Genomic DNA, 23247 nt, shown 5'->3' on the forward strand with positions numbered 1-23247 from the left:
GGATCGAGCGGAAAGAAAGGGACCTGTCTTCCCCAAATCTGTATTTATGGAACAGAACATAGGAAGACTGAGCACAAAAGAAAGACAATGAACATTTGAAAATGTTGGGAGGTTTATGTAGGGAATGTCAGACTTGCCTTATTACAGAGAATGAGTATTTTTTCAGTTTAGCCTTCGATACATAAAGCAATTAGGGATAGATCTCTATAAGGAATGTAATCGATAGATGCACCCTCATTCCTCTCCCTTTCACAAATGCGTGGTTAAATATTGCAATGTGGCAGAAATTTTTCCTTTTCCCAGAAGATGGCATATGTTAACATGGAAATTTATTTTTTTTTTTTTAATTAGCTTGTTAGCTATAGAGGATATTACTGGAATATAGTGGACAGCCACCACCACCAGATGAATTTAATGGTAACTCCTGATTCATATCAGCAAATAACCCTAGACCAATTTCCTGCCTGGTAAATACTGATGCAGATTTCTTGTTTTCTGATTGTTCCTTGTTTTCCTGGATGGCCCCCAAATGATTTTTGTTTGCATTTTTATTTTTCATTTTTTAAGGACATCACCATAATGTTCCACAGCAGATTTGCTGAGGATATTTGTATTAAATGGAGGCCTCTCCCTGTCCTTCTCATATAACGCAGGGGTTTGCAGCATAGAAGTGGAAGTGTTTCTTATAACCAGTCATTTGTATCTATGGTTGGATGAAGGTACAACACTGAATGACACTCTTGACTCCCTTGTCTTTTGTCTGGCCAGGTTTCAGTGGTAGTAAGGAAGGGTTGGAAGAGAGGGATGTGTGAAGTATCATCATGGGTATGTTAACCTGAATTTCCCCAGGATGTTCTTGAACAGCTGTCCCATGGTTTTGGAAAGGTGAAAATATAAGACAGTATGGGAGACAAAAGAAAAAAACACCTTTCTCCAGAAGTTCTTGTAATCTGGAATTAGCAAATTAGTTCAGGCTTCATATTTACTGTTACAAGTGGTACATTTCTTTCCAAATATGAAAAAAAATACCAGAAATCTTAAGGAGTACAACATGAATTTAAGCTAGGGACATCTCCCACTTGACATCCATTTATTAGCCTGTTTTTAAAAGGTATTCCTAGAAGTAGTTTGGATAGTTTCTGAGCATTCAGACAGGGAAGGTTCATTTAAATCTGGACAGATTACAACTCACTTCACAGGTACAGTTAGAATTTAATCTAAATCGGATGCTCTTAAATTCAACTATGAAATATCCAGCTTCTTTCACATCTTTAGTGTGAGTAGCATAAGACACAGAAATGTCTCAGTCTGCTAAACTAGGAGAATATTTTCGGAGCATGAGTTGTGAGCTGTGGAAGAACTCAGCAGAAGAATTGCCACTTTGTTCTGGCATCTCTTACACTTAAAGAAAAGAAACTCAAGAATTGCATGTATCAAAATTCAGGCTTGCTTATATCAAGATACAACAGATAGCCTTTAAATATTCAGAAATGCTTTCATTACAATTTTTAGTTTTATGTTAAACTTTTTTTTCTCTGGCATCTGAAAACTATGAGGAGAAATACAGATGCCTGGTGTGATTTTTTTAATATGTGCTAAAATTCTCATGCTAATTAGTGGTTAGCACATCGAAGTACTGGTGCTGAACATCACCTGAATCATGGTGAGGCCTAATTTGTGGGGTGCAGGTGTGAAGAAATTGGGCTGGCTGAAGCTGGGGTTTTCATAACTGCCAGTAGCCTACTTACTATATGTTCCTAATATTTCAACATTGGGATTTTCATGTTTGTGTTTTTCAATTTGTCTGTTTCTATTATTTTCTGGAGTGGAGGCTTTCAGTAAACCTTCCATCATTTTGCTCCTCGTGAATGGAGTTTGCAGCACTTTCTATGTCCTCATATCTGCAGAACCTTGGGGGCTGCAATCAATATCCAAAGTAATTTCTGTGCCCACTTGAAAGAAGAAATACAGTGACCCAATTAAAAGAGGAGAATGCTAGACTTCAGTAATGGATGAAAATGCAATTAAAGTAGGTTACTCACCTACAAAATAAGTTTCTGCTGCCCAAAACATTGCCTTTAGGATGGAACGATGCAATGGGCTGCTAAAAATAGATAAATTAAGCCTGATTAGTCTCAGTAGCATAAATAGGAATACAAGCTAGCATGAGGGATTATTCCACTCTTAAATTTAATTCTCCTCTACTGCTATTGCAGAATATTGCATCCAATTCAATCTTGCCTGTTTAAATAAAGTTAGTTGTTGCTGAAGACTCTCCAGGGGCCTTTCTGCTGTGGGGTTTGTAATTCAACCCCAGCTGAAAACAGCAGAGAAATACACCAGGTTTAGGGTTGATGGAAGATAAAGAAATAGGAGAAAGCAATACTATGTTCCTGTTTCAAACAACTGTTTACTTCTGTATTACATTGACATATGTTCAAAACTGGAAAACCAATTCACCTGAGCAGAATTCCTAAACCTTTTGCCTGTCACTCAGCTTCTCATACAACCACTTTGTGCCTGCTCTTATGGGATTATCATAGGAAATCCCTGGGCCTCATCTGTGCTTTCCTGTTCTTTCCACATCTAAGGGCACTGCTTTCTGCATTGCTGCAGCTCAGAGCAGTGACAGCCCCACCACCTTTAGGTCTACTGAACAGGAGTCATCACTTTTTTGGTGTTTGGGAAATGTCTGCTGTGTAAAAAACACTTTGGAAATCAGCATTAAGGAATCAAGTGAGAAACTTCCCATAAAAAGCATATGAGGGGACAAAGAAACCAAGTGTATAATGCCTGTGCTGCCCAAGAACCCATCTTGATTGGGAGTGACAGTCACTGACTCCAGCTCTGGAGCTGGTGTGTTTCTGGGTGGCTTTTCTCCAGTTCTTATTCAGACGTGTGTAATCAGAGCAGAGTCTTTGAACTAGATCGTATTGCTTTGTACAGATTTCCATATAATGAAGCAGAATTAATTCAGTCTTTTAAAAATGTCATTTTTTAATTTGATTACGGTTATATTTTCTAAAGTGGAGAGTGTTTAATCTCAGAAAAAATCACTTGAACCACTGGTGTCAACATGGCTGCAAGCTGAGGTATTTAAGAATTCATGCATGCATTGACTTTAGCCTGAAAGTGTCTCAACTAATCCTCCATTATGATTATAATAAAATGTCTACATCTGCTTCACCCTTTCTCTATCAATTTTATATTTAAAACCTGATATAATTTGCTAGTGTAGTAGAGCTGAATCACAGTCTAGAATGGAATTTATGATTTTCGCTAGAGTGAGAGAAATTTGATATAAGATTCTAAGAAAAGCTACTTATGGCCCAATTGCAGTATAATCACATCTCTTTAAATTCATGTGAGAAAATGTTACAGTAATCTTGAATATAGTGATATAAAACTATTTCTTGGGATTCTAAGAATAAAATGCTGTCATTATGTTAAGAAATGCTCAAATTCAATGCTTAGACAGCTTATATGAAATAAATATGGGGGTAGATGTGATTAACACCTTGGCTGCATGAACTTATTATCAGAAAGGGAAAGGTGAAACAGAAATGTGTTTTGACAAAAAATAGTTCTGTTTTTGTGCATTTTCTCCCGTCTCTAAGTACAGAAATATCCCCTACAGCAGTTAAAAACAAGCTGTTGGGTGCAAAAGGAGACTCAAATGGCATAGTGTTGCCTCTCCCTTTCTGGGAGGACTCAGAGAACCTCTGATTCTGACCCTGGTGTATGGAACCATGGTGGAGTTTAGGCCCATGTGTGCTGTTGGGCTGCTGTTACTGAGCAGGACATAAGATAGACTGTAGGGGCAGTCCCGAACTCATGTCCACAGATTTAGTCCTAGCAAGCTTGTTTTATCCATGTGTACATGTTGACGCCGTTTTGAGAGGCTGTTGATCTCCTTCTGTTTGGTAAATGTCATGGAGAATAGAGATATTTCCAGGCTTTCACAGGGCCATGGAAAGGGATCAATTGCACGTTATCCTTCCAGTGGTTCTTTAAAGCAGTTGTGCAAAAAACGTAATTCAACTGCCTTCTGTCCTCTGAAGCTATCAGAAATAAGATTGTATGTACAATGTGAGCTGTTTAGATAATGATTATGACTCATAAAATACATGTATTAAATAGATGCTATGAAACTGCTTATTTGATGTTATTATTTGCCTTTTTTTGTGTAGAATCCAAATTGCTGCAAAGTTGCTTAAAAAAACAAAACAGATCAATAAGCAAGAGCCAAATCCCTATGAGAAGTTCTTTCTGCATTTTAGCAATTACAATTGTAAAGTTCTCTCCTTGGCTTTCTAATTGTACTTATCTTAACATTTGATATCTCATATTTTTAACCTTCAGATAGCAAGAAAGCATGGAAGTAGAGATTGCTCATCAGAATTCCTTTAAGTAACATCTGTAGATCTCGTGGATCTCTGTAGATCTTGTGGTCTGGATTTAATAATTTTATTCACCTTCTATGGGGGAAAAATAGTCTTAGTATATATGGAGGTGGATGCAGAGAGATGCCCAGAGTACATGCTTGATTCTCAGTTTTAGTACCTTTGAAGCCAAGGAAGTGGAATGGAAAACACATCCTTGGCTACAATTTGCTAACATGCAAGACCATGAAACTCTTTGTACATGTGGCAGCAAAGTACATTTGGTAAGTTGGTCTTGGAGAGAAATGTCATGATTCATACTAATTTTAAAACACCTTATTCTTGCATGAATATTAGGAGCAGTACTGCAGTTTAGACCACCTTTTAATATTTATACATTTAAATACAGAATAAGAAGCATTAGGAATCTGGCATACACAGAATTGCTTTGACTGTCAATCAGCAGAATAATAATACTGTGCATATTCATATAAAGTTACTTCTTGCATATAAAAACATTTATAGCCTGTATCTTTCTTAAGAGATCTGAAAATGTCTAGCATGAGACCATTAAATATTCCTTTCATTACTGTTCCTTAGATTGCTCAGTGTCACACTTGGCAAAATATCATTCAGTTACTGCTTTTGGCCATGGAATTCACTGAAGGAGTTCATATTAAAGAGTTTAGCTGGAATTGGAGAGATTAAGACAGTGCTTTTTACTGTTATTGTTGAAGTTTTTATTTGTTGGCTGAAAGCTTTTAAAGTAATTTCAAATATTTTTCCTTCTAATTGCTTTCTGAGAACTTTTAAATCTGTGCTATTTGCAAACAATGTGTCTGAGGGAGATTTGAGGATATATGAATAAAATATCCACGTCTGTTTTCTTTAGGATCTTACTCAAGTATTTTATTCGCTGAGATTCTTTTTTTTCTTTGGCTATAAGCAATCAGTAAAAGCGTGTGTATACATGCATATGTATATACAGACACACATCTATATGAAAATTAGTGTGGCAGATGTTTAACACTCTGCAATAGGAATCTGAATGGTTGCCTGAATTTAAAGGCATTAAAGACTTTAAATATCAGAAGACTGCCAATATATGACTGTACAATAATTCATGAACTGCTAATTATTCCTATTAATTTGCCTTAAATGAACAAATACTTTGCTTAAAATTCAGCATTGGAGATGTGATTGCAAAACTGGATATTGAAATACACTTATTTTAATATTTTATGCTTGCTGGCCAGTTACTCAACAGCGATGTGTTTTTAAGTGAATAAATCTGGAGCCACTGTAGGAACTCCTTGTTTTCAGTGGGGCCTGTGTTTCCTCCTCATTATGGAACCTTGATCAAAGGTGAGGATCATGATAGAGTGTTGTAGAGAATCCTTAGAATGATTTTATAAATCCTGGAAGAAAATGATAAAAATAACCACGGTGCAGTAAGTTGTGGTGAGTGAAGCCAGTAAAACTAACACATCCCAAGCAGTTTTTTGCACATGTACCGGGAGATTTCCTAGAAAATTAATAGTAGAACCTAGCAAAAAATGAATCTACTTCGAGAAGATATCTTCCCTGAAAACATGCAGAACGTTGTAATCTGCCTCAGGAAGCTGGTTTTTATTGTGCTATCCTATAACAATGACTAATCATAAATTTGTTCTAGGAATTGGACTGGAAAGGCTCAAATACGAATATTGCATATTAAGCAATAAGCACAACATGAAATTCATCAAAAAATTGTATATTTTGATGACAAAATGTGTTGTGTCTGTGCTTGTATAAATACTCTACACATACATAAGTACAGTGGTTTGAACTTTAATGGAGGTGGATTCCAATATCTGTTTGATGTTTGGACAAAAGCCATTCCAAATGGAGAGCCCTTTGGCTGCATCTGGTCAAATTGTCCATCTCTTCTGAGCTCGAGGAATCAATGCTTGAGCTCCAAAAGCCACTTGTTGCTGCTGGTAAACAATACTTTTTGCAATTGGCAAAGAGTGGTGTTTCTTCAAAACTGTTAGAACCATTCCAGGGAAGCACAAATACTTCTGAGGGTAGCTCTGTAGCATCAAAATTGAGGACATCATTTTGCATTCCTTTTGAGATAAAATTTGTCCTTCATCTGTTTACAAGGTTTACATTTTGAGTTTTGAAATATGCTTTTATGAGTATAAATCCCTAAGAAATGTAGTGATATGACATCTGTGAACCAGCTACTAAAACCTGCTTCCTGGTTTCTAGTAGCAAAAATAAAATAGATACTTGTATTTTATAAAATAATATGAATGCCACCTACTGCTTCTCAAGTATTGAAACTGTCAAGAAGTAGTTGCTCTTCCAGAGAAGAACACTCTGCTCCTGCTATGAACACATCTTGCTTAAAAGTAAAGCCTCTATAGAGATAAGCTGGTTATCCATCTGGAATAGAAATGTAATTTTTACTTTCACTAAGAAAATAGATTGTGTTTCCTGATGAGAAGAAACAATATTTAATGTAATACATACGATGATACACTGGTGTTTCTAGATACAATAACAACCCTCTCCCAAACCTATTCCCACCCCATCTACTTCTGTTACCAGAGTAATTTTAGTCTGTATTGTTTTGTTTGGAGTAATCAGGCTGAAGTAGCATTAGTCCAGCTTCTCATCTTTTAATTACAGACAGTTTATTGTCTATGCTGTCCCACTTTCTGCATGGTTCCCCACCAGCCAGCTAGACTTAGAAATCTCCATTAATTTAATTTGGCATTTCATTCAATCAGGCAGGCTATGAACATGATTTTTTTTTTTCTTTTTTCTTTTTTTTTTCTTTTTTTAAATAACACAATGCTTATTCTTAATTGATGTCCTTATCAGGCATTGTATTTGCCAGAGCTGTAATTATTGGTCGGGCAGCAAAATCAAATCTGCCCAAATGCAGTGAAGATGTTCTCCAGTGAAATTATTAAGATACAGTACTTAGACCTGCAAAGTAATTTAGTTTTGGTCTGTAATTACATCTTTTGGGATCGTTATCTTTCTTTTTACTCATAAGGGTAGTGCGACCTCAGAGGAATCATTTTGCCAGATCTGAAGATAGAACTGAGATCTTTGCCATAATGTATGTTTGTGCAAGTGGATATTATTCTATGTAAAACATATGAGTATGTTCACACTATAGAAGAATGATTTTATTATGTCCTTATTTAACAAAAGATATGGTTTCTAATCTTGTTGCTGAACCACTGGAACTGTGATGCTGTTTTCCATAAGCAGTAAATTGACCTTAGAAATGATAGAAATGATAGAATTTGGTGGGTATGCAACTACCTAAAACTCACTTGTAGTGCTCTGACATGACTAACTTAGCTCTAGTTTGCAGGCAGGAGTTCAGCATCAAGCCAGTCAGAATTTTTGTCTGAAGATACTATTGAGTATCTGAGCTGAGAAACTTAAAATACGTGTGCTAATGAAACATTAACCAGTAATTGTGAAAGTACTCATAGAGTCATGAGGAGGGAGAGGAGAATTCTGTGGTCATTTCCCAGTAAATCTTTTATTTATTCTCAGATTAACAACATGTAATCTTTGAGTACAGAATTGCAATCATTCTGTTTAAGCAAAATATATAATCAATTTCTTGGTATGTTCTGAGAAGATGACGAAACGTGTTTCATTTTGGTATATATGTTTTGATTGATTTTTTTTTCATTTGGAACATTTATTCACATTTCATGGTTTTATTCTCTGCTGGGAAAATAACCTATCCAATCTATCCAATGCTTTTTTTTTTTTTTTTTTTTTTCCCCTTGCATTGTTAAATTAACCAGCATTATTATTGAAGGACTTATTTTTAAAACCTGATGAATCTAATTTTACTCTTTAGCATAAAATGCCAGTTTTATAAAAAATCTTGTTTGCTCCATTGAGGTGCTCAGAGAAAAATCTGGGTAGCTGTAGGCCTGATTTTGTGTTCCTTAAATATGTCTCCAGGTACCCTTGGTCTGCCAGTGAACAGTGGATATGAGCTCTACTGCTTTTCAGTTTAGAGTTGCATCATGATTAGGTTGGTTTAAAGATAGAAATATGCAGAGTTCTAATAAAATACTTCAATTAAAATCACTAGCAAAGTTCTCATTAAAGTTATAGGTTCAAAATTATATTGTGTCTAGAATAACTTCATAAGTAATAAAATTCATTTCAGTCTTTATACTTCTTCTGCATATTATGTTTTCATTGTGTAAACTTTTATTCTGCTTATTTCTTGCTGTGGCTTTTGACTCTTCAGAGTTGCAAAAGAACTCAAGGAGTGGCCTATGTTTAACCTTTTGGGATTTTTCTGAAGTTTGTGCATTGTTTTTTTGTTGTTGCTGTTGTTTTAGGAATTTAGACACCATGGCTATTTAGTGACTGTTGTATCCCCAGCTGTCAAGATTTATGTAATGAAGCCAGTCATATCACACTTCTTTCTTAAAACATCAGTTCTTCAATTCATGTGAATTTGTTTGTTTTGGTGCTTTCAGAATCCAACAATTTTTAAGCTCTGGTTGCTACACAGGGTGGCTTGGAAACCCAGGCAGCATCATGTTTTGATTACAGGTGGCTAATCCTTTGATTCACAGTTACTGTAATGTCTGGCCTAGGTTTGGTCTTTGAAAATATGTTGTTTGTAGAATTGGTGCAATGATACGGTTTATAAAGACTAGGCAGGAGCTCGTTTGGTTCTCCTTAGGGTATGCACGGGGGAAAGATAGAGGGTATGAATTATCTTGGCATTACACATATACACCCTTCCTACAGAAGAGTGTTAAGCCTACGTGTTGGGCTTTGGGTTGACTAGTCATGGCTAAGAGAAGAGCATCAATGAACTATTTTAGAAACAATCAGTTTCCTTGACATTCTTTATACAAGGTGTTAGTAAGCAAACACCCAGCCTCCTGACAGTATTCTTCTCAGTGCTTGTGGAGTTCAGCAGGGCCGCTTCAAGGGCCCTTGTAGCAGAAGAGTAGAGAACTGAACTGTCATACTTTCCATGCAGTAATTTGCATGAGGAATGAAAGCTGTGTTTCACAGCAAGTTCAGAAGAGGTTTTGTTTGTTTGCAGTCCGTTCTGTAAAATCAGCATATGTGTGTGGATGGTTTCCATTGATTTGCTATGGCAATAAGATATGACACTCGGGCTTAATGTTTCTTTAAACTGAAGATGGAGTTTTCTGAGTTCCTAGAATCAAGGGAAACAAGTAGTAGTATGCTTTGCCTCAGCTTTGATTGACACTACAGATGCTGCTTGAAAGGCCAAATCTATTTTTGTTAAAAAACAAACAAACATGAACACCACTGGCATATACAAGGGAAGCTGGAAAGTTCCTATTCTTTTATAGTTACTGAACTGAGTGCTCTGAGATATTTAAATGCTAAAAGTTTATGCAAAACCTTGCTGGTAGCTATGGCTAACTCATTTGCTAAGCATCACAAAGCCAGCATGAAACAAAAAGATGAACTGGGTGCTGCATCTCAGTCTTGCTCTGACCCAGGTAAATAAAGGAGGTGGAGGTGGAACCCCACAGGGCTGTACCTGGGCAGGCACAATTGCCAGATCTGACCCTTTAATTTGAATGCCTGCTGTCGAGTGGAGGAATGCTCTGTCATGTTTATGAGGGGTCTGGGCATGTGATCCTTTGGAAACTAAAGGAAAAAAGCAATGTTGTAACAAGAGTCATTTTACAGAACACATCTTTCCCAAATTATTTTACTAAAATTGACAAGAACCCCTTGTTCTATTTAGAATGATTTATAACTGTTCCCCACTGATCACAAAGCATTTCTAAATTAAAAGCCATTAATTATAGCCTTATATAGATACAAAGATATGCAAGAAGTGCTTTGTAATTCCAGCTCTGCACTTCAGGTGAGAGCTTTTTAAATTACTTGGACCATTGGAGCCACCTGCTTGACTAAACGCTGAGGGCCCTGTGTTTCAGTACTCATCAGTGCATTGCAGTGTTAACATTGTTACTGATTTTTCTCATTTCTCCAGGGCAAATACTAATTAATGGATACAATTCACAGCTGATTAGCTGTAGTTTCTTCAGTAATTACATTCGCAGACTAACTGTTCAGAAGAGGATTTCTAACCCAGTTCTTATTTCACTCTAAGCTTAATTTGTTTTTTGAATTGTTTAGGTCCTTAAGATAATAACCATTTTATTTTCTTTTGTTGTTATAGGTACCGTTAGATAATAAGGAATGTTAATCTTAGAAATACTCACTGATAATTGCTGTGTGCCTTAAATGGATTTCTAATTCAGAGAGAGAAAGAAAAAAAAATGATTTTCAGTGTTGTTTTATCTATATTAACAAAAGCCTAAATGTGTCAGGTTCTGACATCAGTGCCTAAGCCATATACCACAGAGTCCTAAATACTGTATCCTCATAAGAGCCACAGGGCCATGTAGCTGCAACTTCTAGCCTTGACAGTCCTCATTATATGATTTACTTTCTTGGTCTTATTAAATGGAATAGTGTGCTTTTACTTCTCCTCTGCATTATTTTTATAAAACAGAAAGGAAAAATAATACTTGGCATTCAAACCAGCAGTAGCTGTGATGTGAGGAATGAATATTGATCAAAATAATGTAGAATTGTGCTCTTCAAGGTAAAATTCAGCTGCATTCTCATTTGAGCCCTAGGACTGTAAGCTAAGGAAATAGATTGGGTTTGTTTCCATTTATTTATTCAATGTTGCAGCTATAGAAGTCTCTTTTACCTTTGCATTTAGGTACAGTTTGAAAAACTGATGTAATAATAATAATAATTATTATTTTGCTGTTGAAACAACAGCTCTATTGGGACCATTTGAGGCTGTTTTTATTTCCATGTAAAACCTTCTTTGTCTTTAACTGATATGAAAAAAACCTGTCTGTCTTGTTGATCTTGGTGTTGAGCTGCAGTATTATGTCTTGGTGCCCCAAATCCATGCACACATCTTTCAGTATCAAAACAGTAACTTGAATGTGCAATTTAATTTGAGATGTTGTTTTTTTAAATTCCCTTCCAAATGACATCTGAGACTTAAAAGTGGATGACATTATTTGAATACCTGTGTAGCTGAGGAAAGAAGAGTTTAAATAGCTATGGAGCAGCTTACATAACATGTAAACACGTCTGTTTCTTAAGATGATACAAGTTGTAAGATTTGTGATTTTAGGCAATGTGAAGTAAGGAATATCTTATTTCTCAGTCTGTTTTGTTGACCAGAACTCAATAGTTTCAGCAGGCTTATGAGGCTCCAGTTCTTTGTCTCCATTTTTCTTTTTCTGGTCACCTTTTTCATTCTCTGTCCTTAGAGTTTCCTCATCTTCTACGTGTTTGTTTGTTTTGTTTTTTAATTATTTTTTAAATTTTTTGTTCATTTTACTTTTGGTTTTGTTTTGAGAAACAAATTTTGGATTTTTCTGGGAAAGAAATGCTCTTCAAAGTGTCACTCTATGATCCCCCTCTGCTCCTGGATGCTGCAGGAGCTGCAGGGAGTCAGAGTGTGAAGGATTTCCCCACTAAAAATTGCAGTAGTGAATTGAGCTGGAGCAAAGCTGATTTCCTTTCAGGACAGGTACTTCTTCTCTGGGAGCACAATGGGGCTTGTTGCTTGGAAGGAAGAACTCTGCTGGTTGGCAGCTATTCTCCTGTAGGGCTTGTGCTGGTGGCATTGGCTGGAATGGATTGTTGTTGTTTGGTTTTGGTTGGGGTGAGAAGTGATTTTCACTTTGCTTTGTTTTCTCTGGCAAGGTCTGACAAAAGCCTGGTGGGAAATGTTGCTTTGAAGAATTCACAAACAGGAGTGTAAGGAGGTGCTGTGTGCGGACCCAGGGGCAGCACAGCGGGGCTGGGCATCGTGGTGGTGATGCTTTGCTTTCATTGAGACCTCTGGAATGTGTGCGTTGCCCAAGAATAGAAACTTGAACATATGAAAGCGTATGATTTAGTGGTTTACATGGTAGCTGTGTGGTGTGCGTGTTGTCTGTTCCTCAAAGCAAGTACTCCAAACACCTGCCCGCCTTTTGGAAATGCTGATAGTCTCTTCCTTTCTACACTCAGTCTACAGAAGGAAAAGTACTTAAGTTTAGCCACAAATGTTGGTAGTTCAACATTGGGTTGAAATGCCTTGATGGCATCTGTTGGGTACTTCCTGCTCACCACCATTGGAGCTGCACTGCATGAGCGAGGCACTCAACACCTCTGCCTTGGGCACTTGTTAGGGTCTCAGCATAATGCAGTTCTTCTGATGACTGAAGTCTTCTGGCATTCAAGGTTCTCTGGGAGTGGGAGCTCAACTGGAATGACCGATGAACAAAGGGGAATTGTTTGGCTTTTTAATTTTGTAGAAAGAATGGGGTTTTAAAAGCAATGTTGCAGATGCTCTTTCTTCCCCTTCTTACCTTCATTTCTTTTAATACAACATTATCATTATTTTTTTCTGGGGAATAGTCCACTAGTAATGGGCACTTGATTTCCAAAGGCATTTGTTGGTCTGTGGTGTGGCTTTGATACACAGAAAGTTGAAGAAATACGATTGGAGATCTTTTGTGTACCCGTCTGGGGATGCAGAGAATGTAATAATTGCAACATTGTTACATGGAATCTGATTCTGACTTCGAAGGACATCAACAAAATTACATCTTGTCTGTTTGTCTCGTGATTTTGTATTTTTTAAATTTTTCCATGCTGGAAAATGAAAGTTTATGTTGGCACTCATTAAAATCCAAATATTTATTTTTCTTTCAGTTTGGAAACAATAACAACTACATGAACATGGCAGAAGCAAATAATGCATTTCTTGCTGCAAATGAGGTAGCTGTTTTTCTTTTCTTTGTTTTATCTATGCTTATATTCTACTGTGCTTAGATAATTTAACAGACTGTGAATGGGTGAAGAGTGAAGGGCTGAATTGCAGTGTGTTTTATGGAGCACAAAATAAAGACTTTAATGAGAAAGAAAATAACCTGACAGCTCTCTGTTACTAGTCAATTTAGCTGTCCATAAGGCTGTTACTTACATAGCATGTCAATAGAAACAAATCTGCTTTATGTACGAAAAAAAATAATAAACAAAAGGAAACAAATAAACATGCTTAGTAACAGGCAACCCAAGCTAATGTGCTACTTTCTGCTACAGATAGAAATATTTTAATTTGGGTTCTTAACAATCAGCTAAGTTAGAAGAACAAACCTAACTTTGTTCCTGAGGGCTGCATGCTGCACGAGGGAACAGGGCTGGGAACAAACCTGGGCTCGGGGGGTGCCTGGGCTGGGAGCTGAGAGGTGTGCTCAGTGGTTTTGGATGGGAGATGGGAGGAAGGCATGGCAGCTGTGGCCTGCGTGCATTTGTTGTTACAGGGGGCCCCTTCCAGCCAGCTCATAGACCATCAACATGCTAATGTTGACCCCAGCTCCAGACAGAAGCACCTTTTTCTCATTACTAAAAATCAACATATTTTAGACCAAAGAGACTGAAGGGATGAAAGTGCAGGAGGCACTGACTTGTAGTCCGTGTGACAGTGTAAAGAACCCCGTGTTTATATAGCATGTATCCCATAAATGACCGTACAGACATAAGAAAAGGTAAAAACCTGGGCAGCAGTGACTTCGTATGTTGTAAGTCACAACATTCAGTTGCAGGTATTGTCAGAATATTAAAAAAGAAAAGTGATCTTGGAGAAAATAAGTAGAAGAGTGTAACAATAAATATGAAGGCTGGAATTAAGAGTTTTATTTTATGAATCACTTATACAATGGTCACCATCTCTCTTTACCCAGCAAGACTGCTTAGATAAGGGAATATTGTTTGGCACTAGCTCCAGTGTTATTTGTGATAATGAACACAAACCCCATCTGTAATGACAACATGATGTTTCTTTCTGTAGAATTTCTTTCCTACATTTGAATCAAACATTGATGAAAGCTCTGCTGCCAGCAGCTGTTCAGAGACAATTTAATTCCAGCTGTGATAATTCACCGTGTCAGACATTGGCTGTTATATGTTGATACAACAGTTCTCCAGATTTGCATTTTTATCAAAAGGAACAAATGTTTTGAACATTTCAGTACAGATGGCATTTAACCGTGCACACAGTTTTTGTGTCTGTGTGTGTTTTTATAAAGTGTGTAAGACGTAAATAGTTGAAAAGTTAATAACTTAAAAAAACAACAACAACAAAAAGTGATCGGTATGATGAATCTCACAAACGTTAGGCCGCCTTTTGGGCATAACAGCACCTTTCTGAAATCCTGGATTGCGTGCTAAGCAGAGCCCTTCTGTGGTCTGAATGGCCCAGTGATTTGAATTTAAGACTTCTTCACTAAGGGGCTTTTTTCCTTCTTAGATTACATCTTTTTCATCTTTGTTCTTAGGTCCTTGGTATGAAATGTTTTTAGAAGGATATACACGCACTTGGAAAAGTTACACTGTGAGAATTATATTTATGTTTAAAAATTTGTTATGGCTTTCGTTGATTCACCTTCCCATTTCTAGTAAGCTATGACTATTAGGATCAATGTTGTTTCTCTAAGTAAAATAGAATATAATTGACTATCTGTGTTTTATGTTTACACAGATGTCCTAGATTTATTCTGCTAGATGAGGAAAGAAGATCCAATTCTTGTAACTACTACTATCTCATAAATACAAGTATATAAATACAAGGTTCAAATGCACTATAATACTAATTTCACTGAGCCCTTTTGCTTGAACAAGGAATAAAAATATCATTAAGTGTTAGCACTTGCATTAAAGCATGAGCCTAACTTTGCAATTACTGTATTACAATGGATTTAATTATAGTGTTTTTATATTAACACGACTGTAGATTTCTCGCTAGCATTTTGGGCATGAGTACTGTTAAGCTAGAAGCCCATTTTATTCCTGTAAATAATGCCTTAAGAGTGTAATCCTAGAGCACATTCAGGCTAAGAAGCTTCACATTTGCTTTATGTTTTCTGTCTCTATGTCATGATTACCACGACCCATTTTAAAGCACCTTAAATATTTATTGAAATAATATTTCAAGTGTTAATTACAGTGGTAATGAAAACAGCCAAATGCCACATATCAAGAATGAGTGTTTATCCGTATTGTTAATGTGATATGTTAGATTTCATTAAGCAGTAATGGGGTAGCAAATGAGTCACAAATTACAGTTGCATCTGTTACTAGACCACATTAGTGCCAAAATAACTGCAAATGCAGCCATAGGGTTATGTTCATTAGCCAACCACTTCTTGTGGCCAATCCATCCTTTGTGTTTGTGGACTGAGGGATCTACAGGGAGAAAAAAATCACACCTTTTGTGATAAGGCAGAATCAAACATCCAGGCCCAGCTTTTGCGTCCAGAATTAAGTTGCAGCCTTGCGCTCGCATCTCAGCAGGCTGACGATACTGCAGACCGCAGCAGTCTGGGACCTCATCATTTCTGGTGCGAGACCAATAATGACAGCTGACAGGTTCTATATGCAAGCAAAGGTTTTTCTTGTGTTTCGGTTTCCATCTTCTCTCAGGCGGTTATTAATTTATATCATCATTAACAGTTTGAAGGATGACAATTTGCGGCAGTTAATGAGATCTTTCACTGAACATATCATTTTTAAATTAACTGGCATTAAGTCACTCTTTCAAACAATGTAAATAATACATAGAACAATTTCCCCCCTCTCATCTAGAATCCTGAACTAATACAAACAAACAAATCCCAGAGCAGCGTTGCATGTCCAGAACAAGACAGAGTGCCTATTTTAGGATTGCCAACTGCCCAGTTTGATCAAGACATTCCTGATTTGGGTCCATTTAAAATGGCCTAATTTCAAGCACTGGATTTCTATTATTAAGTAGCAGTGGACCTGAAATAATTTATGAAAGTTCATTTAACTCGCAAGAAATTTGAATAAGCATAGCTCATTTGTTTCCCACATAAAAGTCAGCAGTGTTGAAGGCAGATACAGGCTCTGCTTGAATAAAGATCGTCTACGACGCACACACGTGCACGTGTACGAACATGCACAGACACTGAAGATAACTGGCAGTAAATGTTTTGCTAAAGGCATCTTAACAGGTGTTTGGTTTGCAACAAACCGACTGTTTAAAAAAAGCTGGCTGGCTTTACAAAGCTGCAGTAATCACCCGCGCTGTTCAGTACATTGCTCTCTTCCAAATTACAAAACTGGTGCATAGGATACATTGCACTTATGGGATGGAGAATAAATAAGGACCAGAATTGTTATATTTCATGTTTATGAAGAAGGTAAAAAGGTGACAAAAGATGTGGCATGGTCGGTTCTGAGTTAATGTTGTGTGTGTGCTACAAAATTGTGGGTATTTTATGAAGCATGAGAACAATATAAGCTGTTTGTGCTATTTCACTAACATATCAATAAAGTGGCAATTTGTTATACAGCCAAATCCAGTGTAGCTGATACTCAGACTAACAACAAAGACAGATGTTGCTAATTAAGCACACATTAAAAAACTGTTAATACTGATACTCTATTAAAGCCATACGATAATTAGACTTAAATCCTTAATCAGAATGATCCACAAACCCCTTTAGTATATGAAACTTTTTTTTTTTTTTTTTTTAAATTATTGAATAGAATTTGCATTTGAGTGCAAAACAAGACTTGGAATGACTGGTCAAATATGGCTGCTGAGAACAGAGTGCTCTAATGTGGTTTGCCTTGTCCTGTCCTTTTCTAGCAGACGTTCCACACGCCGAGCCTGGGGGATGAGGAGTTTGAAATCCCACCTATCACACCCCCGCCCGAGTCAGACCCTGCACTGGGGATGGCAGACATCCTGCTGCCCTTTCAGGGCCTTGGTGACCAGCTGCCAGCCCAAGGAAATGAATTTACACCCCAGTTTCCCCCTCAGAGCTTGGATCTCCCCTCCATTACTATATCCCGAAATCTCATGGAGCAAGATGGCGTCATCCACAGCAATGGATTGCACATGGTAGGTTCAGTTCTGCATTTCAATTGCAAAACCTTGTCTGTCAAAGCATAATATATTAGTATTAGTTTTAATTGACCTTTCCGAAGATATGTGTGATTTCTTTCTTTTGTGGTCCATCCAAGCGTTTGCGGATGTTCTGCATTCTGTGCAGGCAGATTCTGTATGAATGATGACACATGTTGTCAGTGTTGCACAGCAAACAATGATATGCTATTATTCAGTTCCCTAAGGCAGTTGGCAAATGTTTAAAGGTTCACTATTGGTGGATTCAAGAAGATGAACATGGTTGTTAATGTACAGCACAATGCTATACCATGTGTAAACAGATCTCTTGTAAAAAAGCACTCAGGCTTTATCAACATAGAATTTTAATTTTGGGAACAGACTTGGAAGCCCATATCCATTGACATTGTGAAGCTCTTTGCTGTTAGTTTTCAAGAATTTTTTATACAGTTGATAATTAGCATAATGTGTTGAAAGACCATTGTGTTGGCCAGAATGTACTACAGTATGAGAAGGAATTACTTCTCTACATTTCAGGTGTAGGATCCTTACTTGACAGCCTGCAGGATATTCTGAAAGCACACCGTTGAGAGTAGCTTAGAAAGAGAGCCAGACACAGTATGCCACCAGTAATATCTATGTATATTTCCCTATTTTCTGTATACTCCACGGGCTAGGTAGTTATAAATGGAAACTTATTTTTTTACAACTCCTGTAGGGATGCATTACCTGAATCACACTCAGAAATACAGAGCTATGAATAGACTTTCTTCTTCCCAGTGCTCCTGTTGATCAGAGACTATGTGCAGGCTGAGCTGGTTTCTGTGTTCCTAGACTGTTCTGGAGCCCTCCAGAAAGGGGCAGAATGGTCTTGCCTAGGGTATGGATAAGAGATGAGTCTGCTTGGCTGATTTGAGTGATCAGTTCTGGTCATTAGAACAATAAAAAGTAAAAATGTATCAAGTCTTCTCCAGAATCTATCCATACTCTATGGTTGTGACCATAGAGGAAGGTTCCATTGGTACATTCCCCTTTTGGCTTTTGATGGTCTCCCTGCATGGGTTTCTTAAGCTTTGAGCAGTAACACTCTTACTCCCTGGGATGAGACAGAGCTATGAGTCAGTTTATCATATTTAGCATTTTAAACTCAGTGTTTAGAGTTCAAATATGTTTCTGTGTTGCATATTAATGCCAGGGTGAATGATTAGCTTGAACAGATATTTTACATCAACTGTAGTTATTCTGATCAGTTGTTTCATAGACCTTTTCCTAAACCTGGTGAAGTGAAAATACAGATTTGCTGCTGGACCATAATAAAGGTCATTGTGTTGTCATGTTATAATTTCTTGTAAATCTTTCTTTCTTTGTATTATTCTGGTGACTGACAATTAGTCAAAGCATTAAAAATTATCACACAGCAAATTTATCAGGAATTCTTCAGGCTTCTAACTTCAGTGATGATTTTAATGTTTCCTTTGAGGTAATGAAGAGTAGCTAGCACTAATACAGAAAGAAGCTCAAGCTGCTCACTATTTAGGAAACAAAGAATCAAGTACAGTAAGTCTGCAGACACAAAGCAGGGACTGGCTGAAACAGGTCATGAAGGAATTGATACTTTTCAGATCTCTTTATGCATGAACATGGACCTGCTGGGTGATTTGTTGAGTGCCAAAAACAAAACAAATAAATAAATAAAAGCTTAGAGTCAAGCATGTTATGCCTGGAAAGTGAGGCAATGGAGTGTGTGTAGACTGGATCCAAAGAAATTTGCTTGGGAATATGTAATAAATGCCATAAGGTAGATCAGTCTTGTGTTACGTGCACATGTCCCTTCAGTGTTATCAAGTGGTGGTTTGCAACCTGACCTAGAGTGGCCTTGTTGCTTTGCGTGCTTCCACTGAATGCCATTCTTCCATGAGTAAAGGTTTACATTGCTTCCAATGGTAAGGATTTGTTCCCACACTGGTCAAAGAGAAGACCTAGGGGAGCTCCTGCTGCTGTGTACCATAATCTGGTGATATTTTCTAGGGTGACTGCCATTTTGAAGCTGTGTTCTGGGACTTGTCTGTAGTTTTGTCACATAGAGCTGATGAAGAACTGTGGGATTTGATACAGAGGAGCAATGTGGGTAGGGTCGTGTGTCAGGCACTTCCTGACAATTGCTTGATTTGTGTGATACCATGAGATGGAGTGACCCCCACCACTGCATTGTAGTCAGTAATCTTTTTTCTCCTCTGCCCGTAAATGCTGGGTAAAATCAGGAAATATAAAAATACCGGCTGAGTCCTTGTGTAGTTTTCCTCTGAACTCCTGTAATGCTTCTCAGTACTTAGATTTTCCAGCCATTGATCTATATTTCAAAAATAGAAAATGAAAACTGTGTATCATATTTAATGTGAAAAATGTGCACTTTATTAAACTGGTAAATATTTATTAATAATATTAGAATTCATCTTTAAATTAGACATTTCATGAATTACCTTGCCTTGGAGCTATAAAAACTTTATTACAGCAATAAAAAAAAAATGTAAAGGAGGCATTCTGACTATGAAATTTCATTTCATGGTCAATTGAATTTACTATATCTGAAAGAACTAAGGATGGGGCTGTAAAATAATTATGATGTTCGTATACACTTGCAGAACAATGTTCTTATCCAGCGATACTAGGATAGTCTTATTTAAAGGCTGTATTAATAATGTATTGCTAATCACTAAAGCTTCTTTAGCTGAATGCAAACTTGAATTATTTTAATGCAACTGCGCTGAGTTTATTGGTTATCTTGCAAAGCATTAGAGAGCTTTACTGTAAGCAATATTTAATTTAGATAAATGTAGTTATACCCTGTTGAGAAGTCCAGTAGAAGAATTTCACCTTCAAGAAATGTCATGAGATTTTAAATCACAAATGTTGAAAAACTAAAATGCGCTCGGACAGAATTATGATTAATACTGTGTGTCTTTGGCTTTTTGCTATGTACTACCTGACATGTTCACCTATAAACTTGAATGCAGAATCACCAGAGGCATGGTTAAAAATAGGTTATGTCAAGGTTTTCCTATGTCTCCCTTAGGGTATGGAGTTGGCTAGCTACTTCATAATACTTCTGCAAGTATCTCACATATTTCCCATAGGAAAGCAGACAAAAGGAAAAAAAAAAAAAACATAAAGAAATAATTCTCTTTATCATATTTTTGTGCAGTATTATATTGAAAAATTCATTCAGGGTGCAAGGCAGATATTTGTTCACAGAAAAAAAAAATGTGGCTTAGCAGTTATTAAAAGCTTGTATTGATGCGTTAGCAATTGCTCATACTGTTAAGAGCAAGGAAGTTCTGATACACAGGAGCTGATTTATAGTAAGGAAAGAGTGACATTTTGTCATAATGCTGATTAACTTCATTATTATTGGCAGCAAACACAAAACATTTATCTCACTTAGTGGCATTTTCCTACATTTAGAAAGAGGAAAAAAAGCAACAAAAAAGGAAGGTAAAATGAAGGCAGTGGGGATTAAATTTCGTATTTTAAAAGCATACAAATAAAATCCCTGTACTCCAAAATGAGTCACTGAAAAACAAAGCGCTGAAGTACATCTGACTCCAAAGAACACATGGATTTTTGTGATGCAAATATTATCCCTATAAATACTTGAATAGAGAGTAGAAATAAAAAGCAATATCCTCATCAAAAATCAACCCCCAGTATTTTATATTAATGTTCTGTTTTCTCTTGAGCTGACCATGAAAAAAAATAAATAAAATACTTTAATCTGCAAACTGTGGCAATTCTATAAAACTACAACTTGTACTCCTGAGGGTTCCTTTTTTTAACACCTCTCTATAATCTGCCCAGCCTGCTGAGTAGCATTGACATCAGTAGTACATCAATTTCAGAAAGTGGATTATTTTTACTAGACAGCTATTGTGACATATTGGGTCAGTCATAAATGAAAGATATTCATGCAAGCATGCAATACTTGTAATGAAGTCTCACTCTGACCTTCTGTATGATTGATTCTGTAATTTAGTTTTCTCAGGCAGTGCCTGAAATGAAATGAAATCATGTTGAACAAGTTTTGAATACCCACAGTGCACCAGGAGAAGAAAAATCTGCAGCCCCAGAGGCTTGAGAGAGAGCAGCTGAACGATTTATCTCCATGCTATTATAGCCTTTGCCAGCATTCAACATTTCTTTTTTTTTTTTTTTCTTTTTTCTTTCTTTTTTTTTTTTTTTTTTTTTTTTTCTTATTTGGCTTAAGTACTTAATTCTGCAGGTAGCTGTAAATGGGAAAATAAAATGCTGTTCAGATTTAAAATGACAGGACAGGAGTATGTGCAGGGGACTGATAAAATATCTTGAATAGAACTGACCTTTCATGTAGCTGAAAGTTACTGGGGGATTCATCCTCATAATTACCATATAGATTATTTTTATTTCTTTCCTGCAATGAAACATTTCAGAGAGCAGTAGTGCTGATTGAATGAAAATTGAACTTGTTAACATTCTTTTCAGCTTAGCCTGTTGTACATAACAGAAGGTTAGCTTTGATGAATTTCAAAATTCTCTTTCTGATATCTAAGAAACAGACAGTAAAATAATTGTCTCTTTTCAGTCTGATTTTTCTCTTTTATTCATAAAAGTACAGATGTTACAAAAACAGACCGATAACTTTACGTATTTTACTCCCTCCATTATTTATGCTGCCAGATAAAATGTTCCTATTTGATGAAGATTTGAGCCTGTTTATATTTTATAATTCTTGCAATGCTTTAAGAGCATTCAGGATTCTGCACAGATGAAAGTAATTCATGGTGGAATAAGCTCATCGTTAATTACATTCCAACTCAGAAGTGGCACTGAGGACGTGATGGTGGCTATTGTTTTTATTTTAAATAGTCTTTTTAAATAAACAGCTCCATGATGTGGCTGTAAAGCTCACTGTTGCAAGTGTTAGCTCAATGAGAACTGCATACAGCAGAAATACTATCAGTGTTTCAAAATACTGATGCCTTTTATGTCAAGGTCCAAATCTGAATTTATTCCCTAATTACTAATTTAACTTTTCAATGAACAGTTTAACAGAATATGGTGAGAATAAAAGCTAAAGGAGATACTTTAGAATTGGCACAAAACAGCTATTTCTCTACCCACCTGCCTACCTCTAATTTATGTTTAATTTCCCTTTACGGAGAAAGTACTTTGTAAATCTCTCTTTTTGTATTCCATCTATAATCCCATATTTAAAGAGTATTGAGTAGGTTTTCAATTAATAATACAGTGTTATAACAACATTGTTTAATGTGTTGCTGATAAAGGAATTGTTTCATGGGTCATTAGTGTGTTTAACTCCTGGAACAGACTATTAAACAAGCCCTTGTTATTGTTATGAACATGTTTATTGTCATCTTTAATACAAAACATACAACTAATTTTGAAAGGTTAAAAATCATTTATAGGAATAGCAGCTATTCTTACTAGAAAGAGGGATTATCTTCTGAGTATTATCTGTATTTTTCCTTTGAAAAAGGGTGGACTACTAGACTCAGGTTTCATATCAGCAGTGATAATCTAGTTTGTATTGGACGTTCCCATCATAAATGGCAGCTGTTACCATCACTGTTGTTAATAATTTGCAGTAACAGGAAAAAAATAATCTCAAAACTAAGAAAACACAACTGAAGTAATGTTCTTACGGTTCTAACTGGTGATGTTTGGTCAAATACAGAACCTTTCAAGTGGTGCCTGATGCTTTGTGAAATTGGACATTTAGAACTCACTTGGGATTTTGCAGCTTGGTCCCTGTTGTCAGGCAGACTCTGGGATAGGCTTGTTTCTACTTCAGACCTGAGCTTTCAAGTCTATTTATTT

The 23247-nt window shown here is 36.6% G+C and overlaps 1 protein-coding gene across 14 annotated transcripts in view; it reads left to right on the forward strand.

The window, feature by feature from the left end:
* The window catches only part of TOX3 (TOX high mobility group box family member 3), a 116767-nt gene that overhangs the window by 79328 nt on the left and 14192 nt on the right, over positions 1–23247 (forward strand). For 8 of the 14 annotated variants that reach the window (XM_085551801.1, XM_085551803.1, XM_085551805.1 and 5 more), the window contains 2 exons: positions 13158–13223; positions 17119–17373. In XM_085551801.1, coding sequence (XP_085407927.1) covers positions 13158–13223; positions 17119–17373 — 321 coding nt within the window. Of the gene's footprint in view, positions 1–13157; positions 13224–14993; positions 15033–17118; positions 17374–23247 lie in introns of those variants that run through there. The other 6 variants (XM_085551802.1, XM_085551806.1, XM_085551811.1 and 3 more) reach the window with 2 other exon arrangements.

The sequence above is a fragment of the Coturnix japonica genome, chromosome 6 (assembly GCF_054131305.1).
Source record: "Coturnix japonica strain WE chromosome 6, WE-NBRP24, whole genome shotgun sequence".
NCBI lineage: Eukaryota > Metazoa > Chordata > Aves > Galliformes > Phasianidae > Coturnix > Coturnix japonica.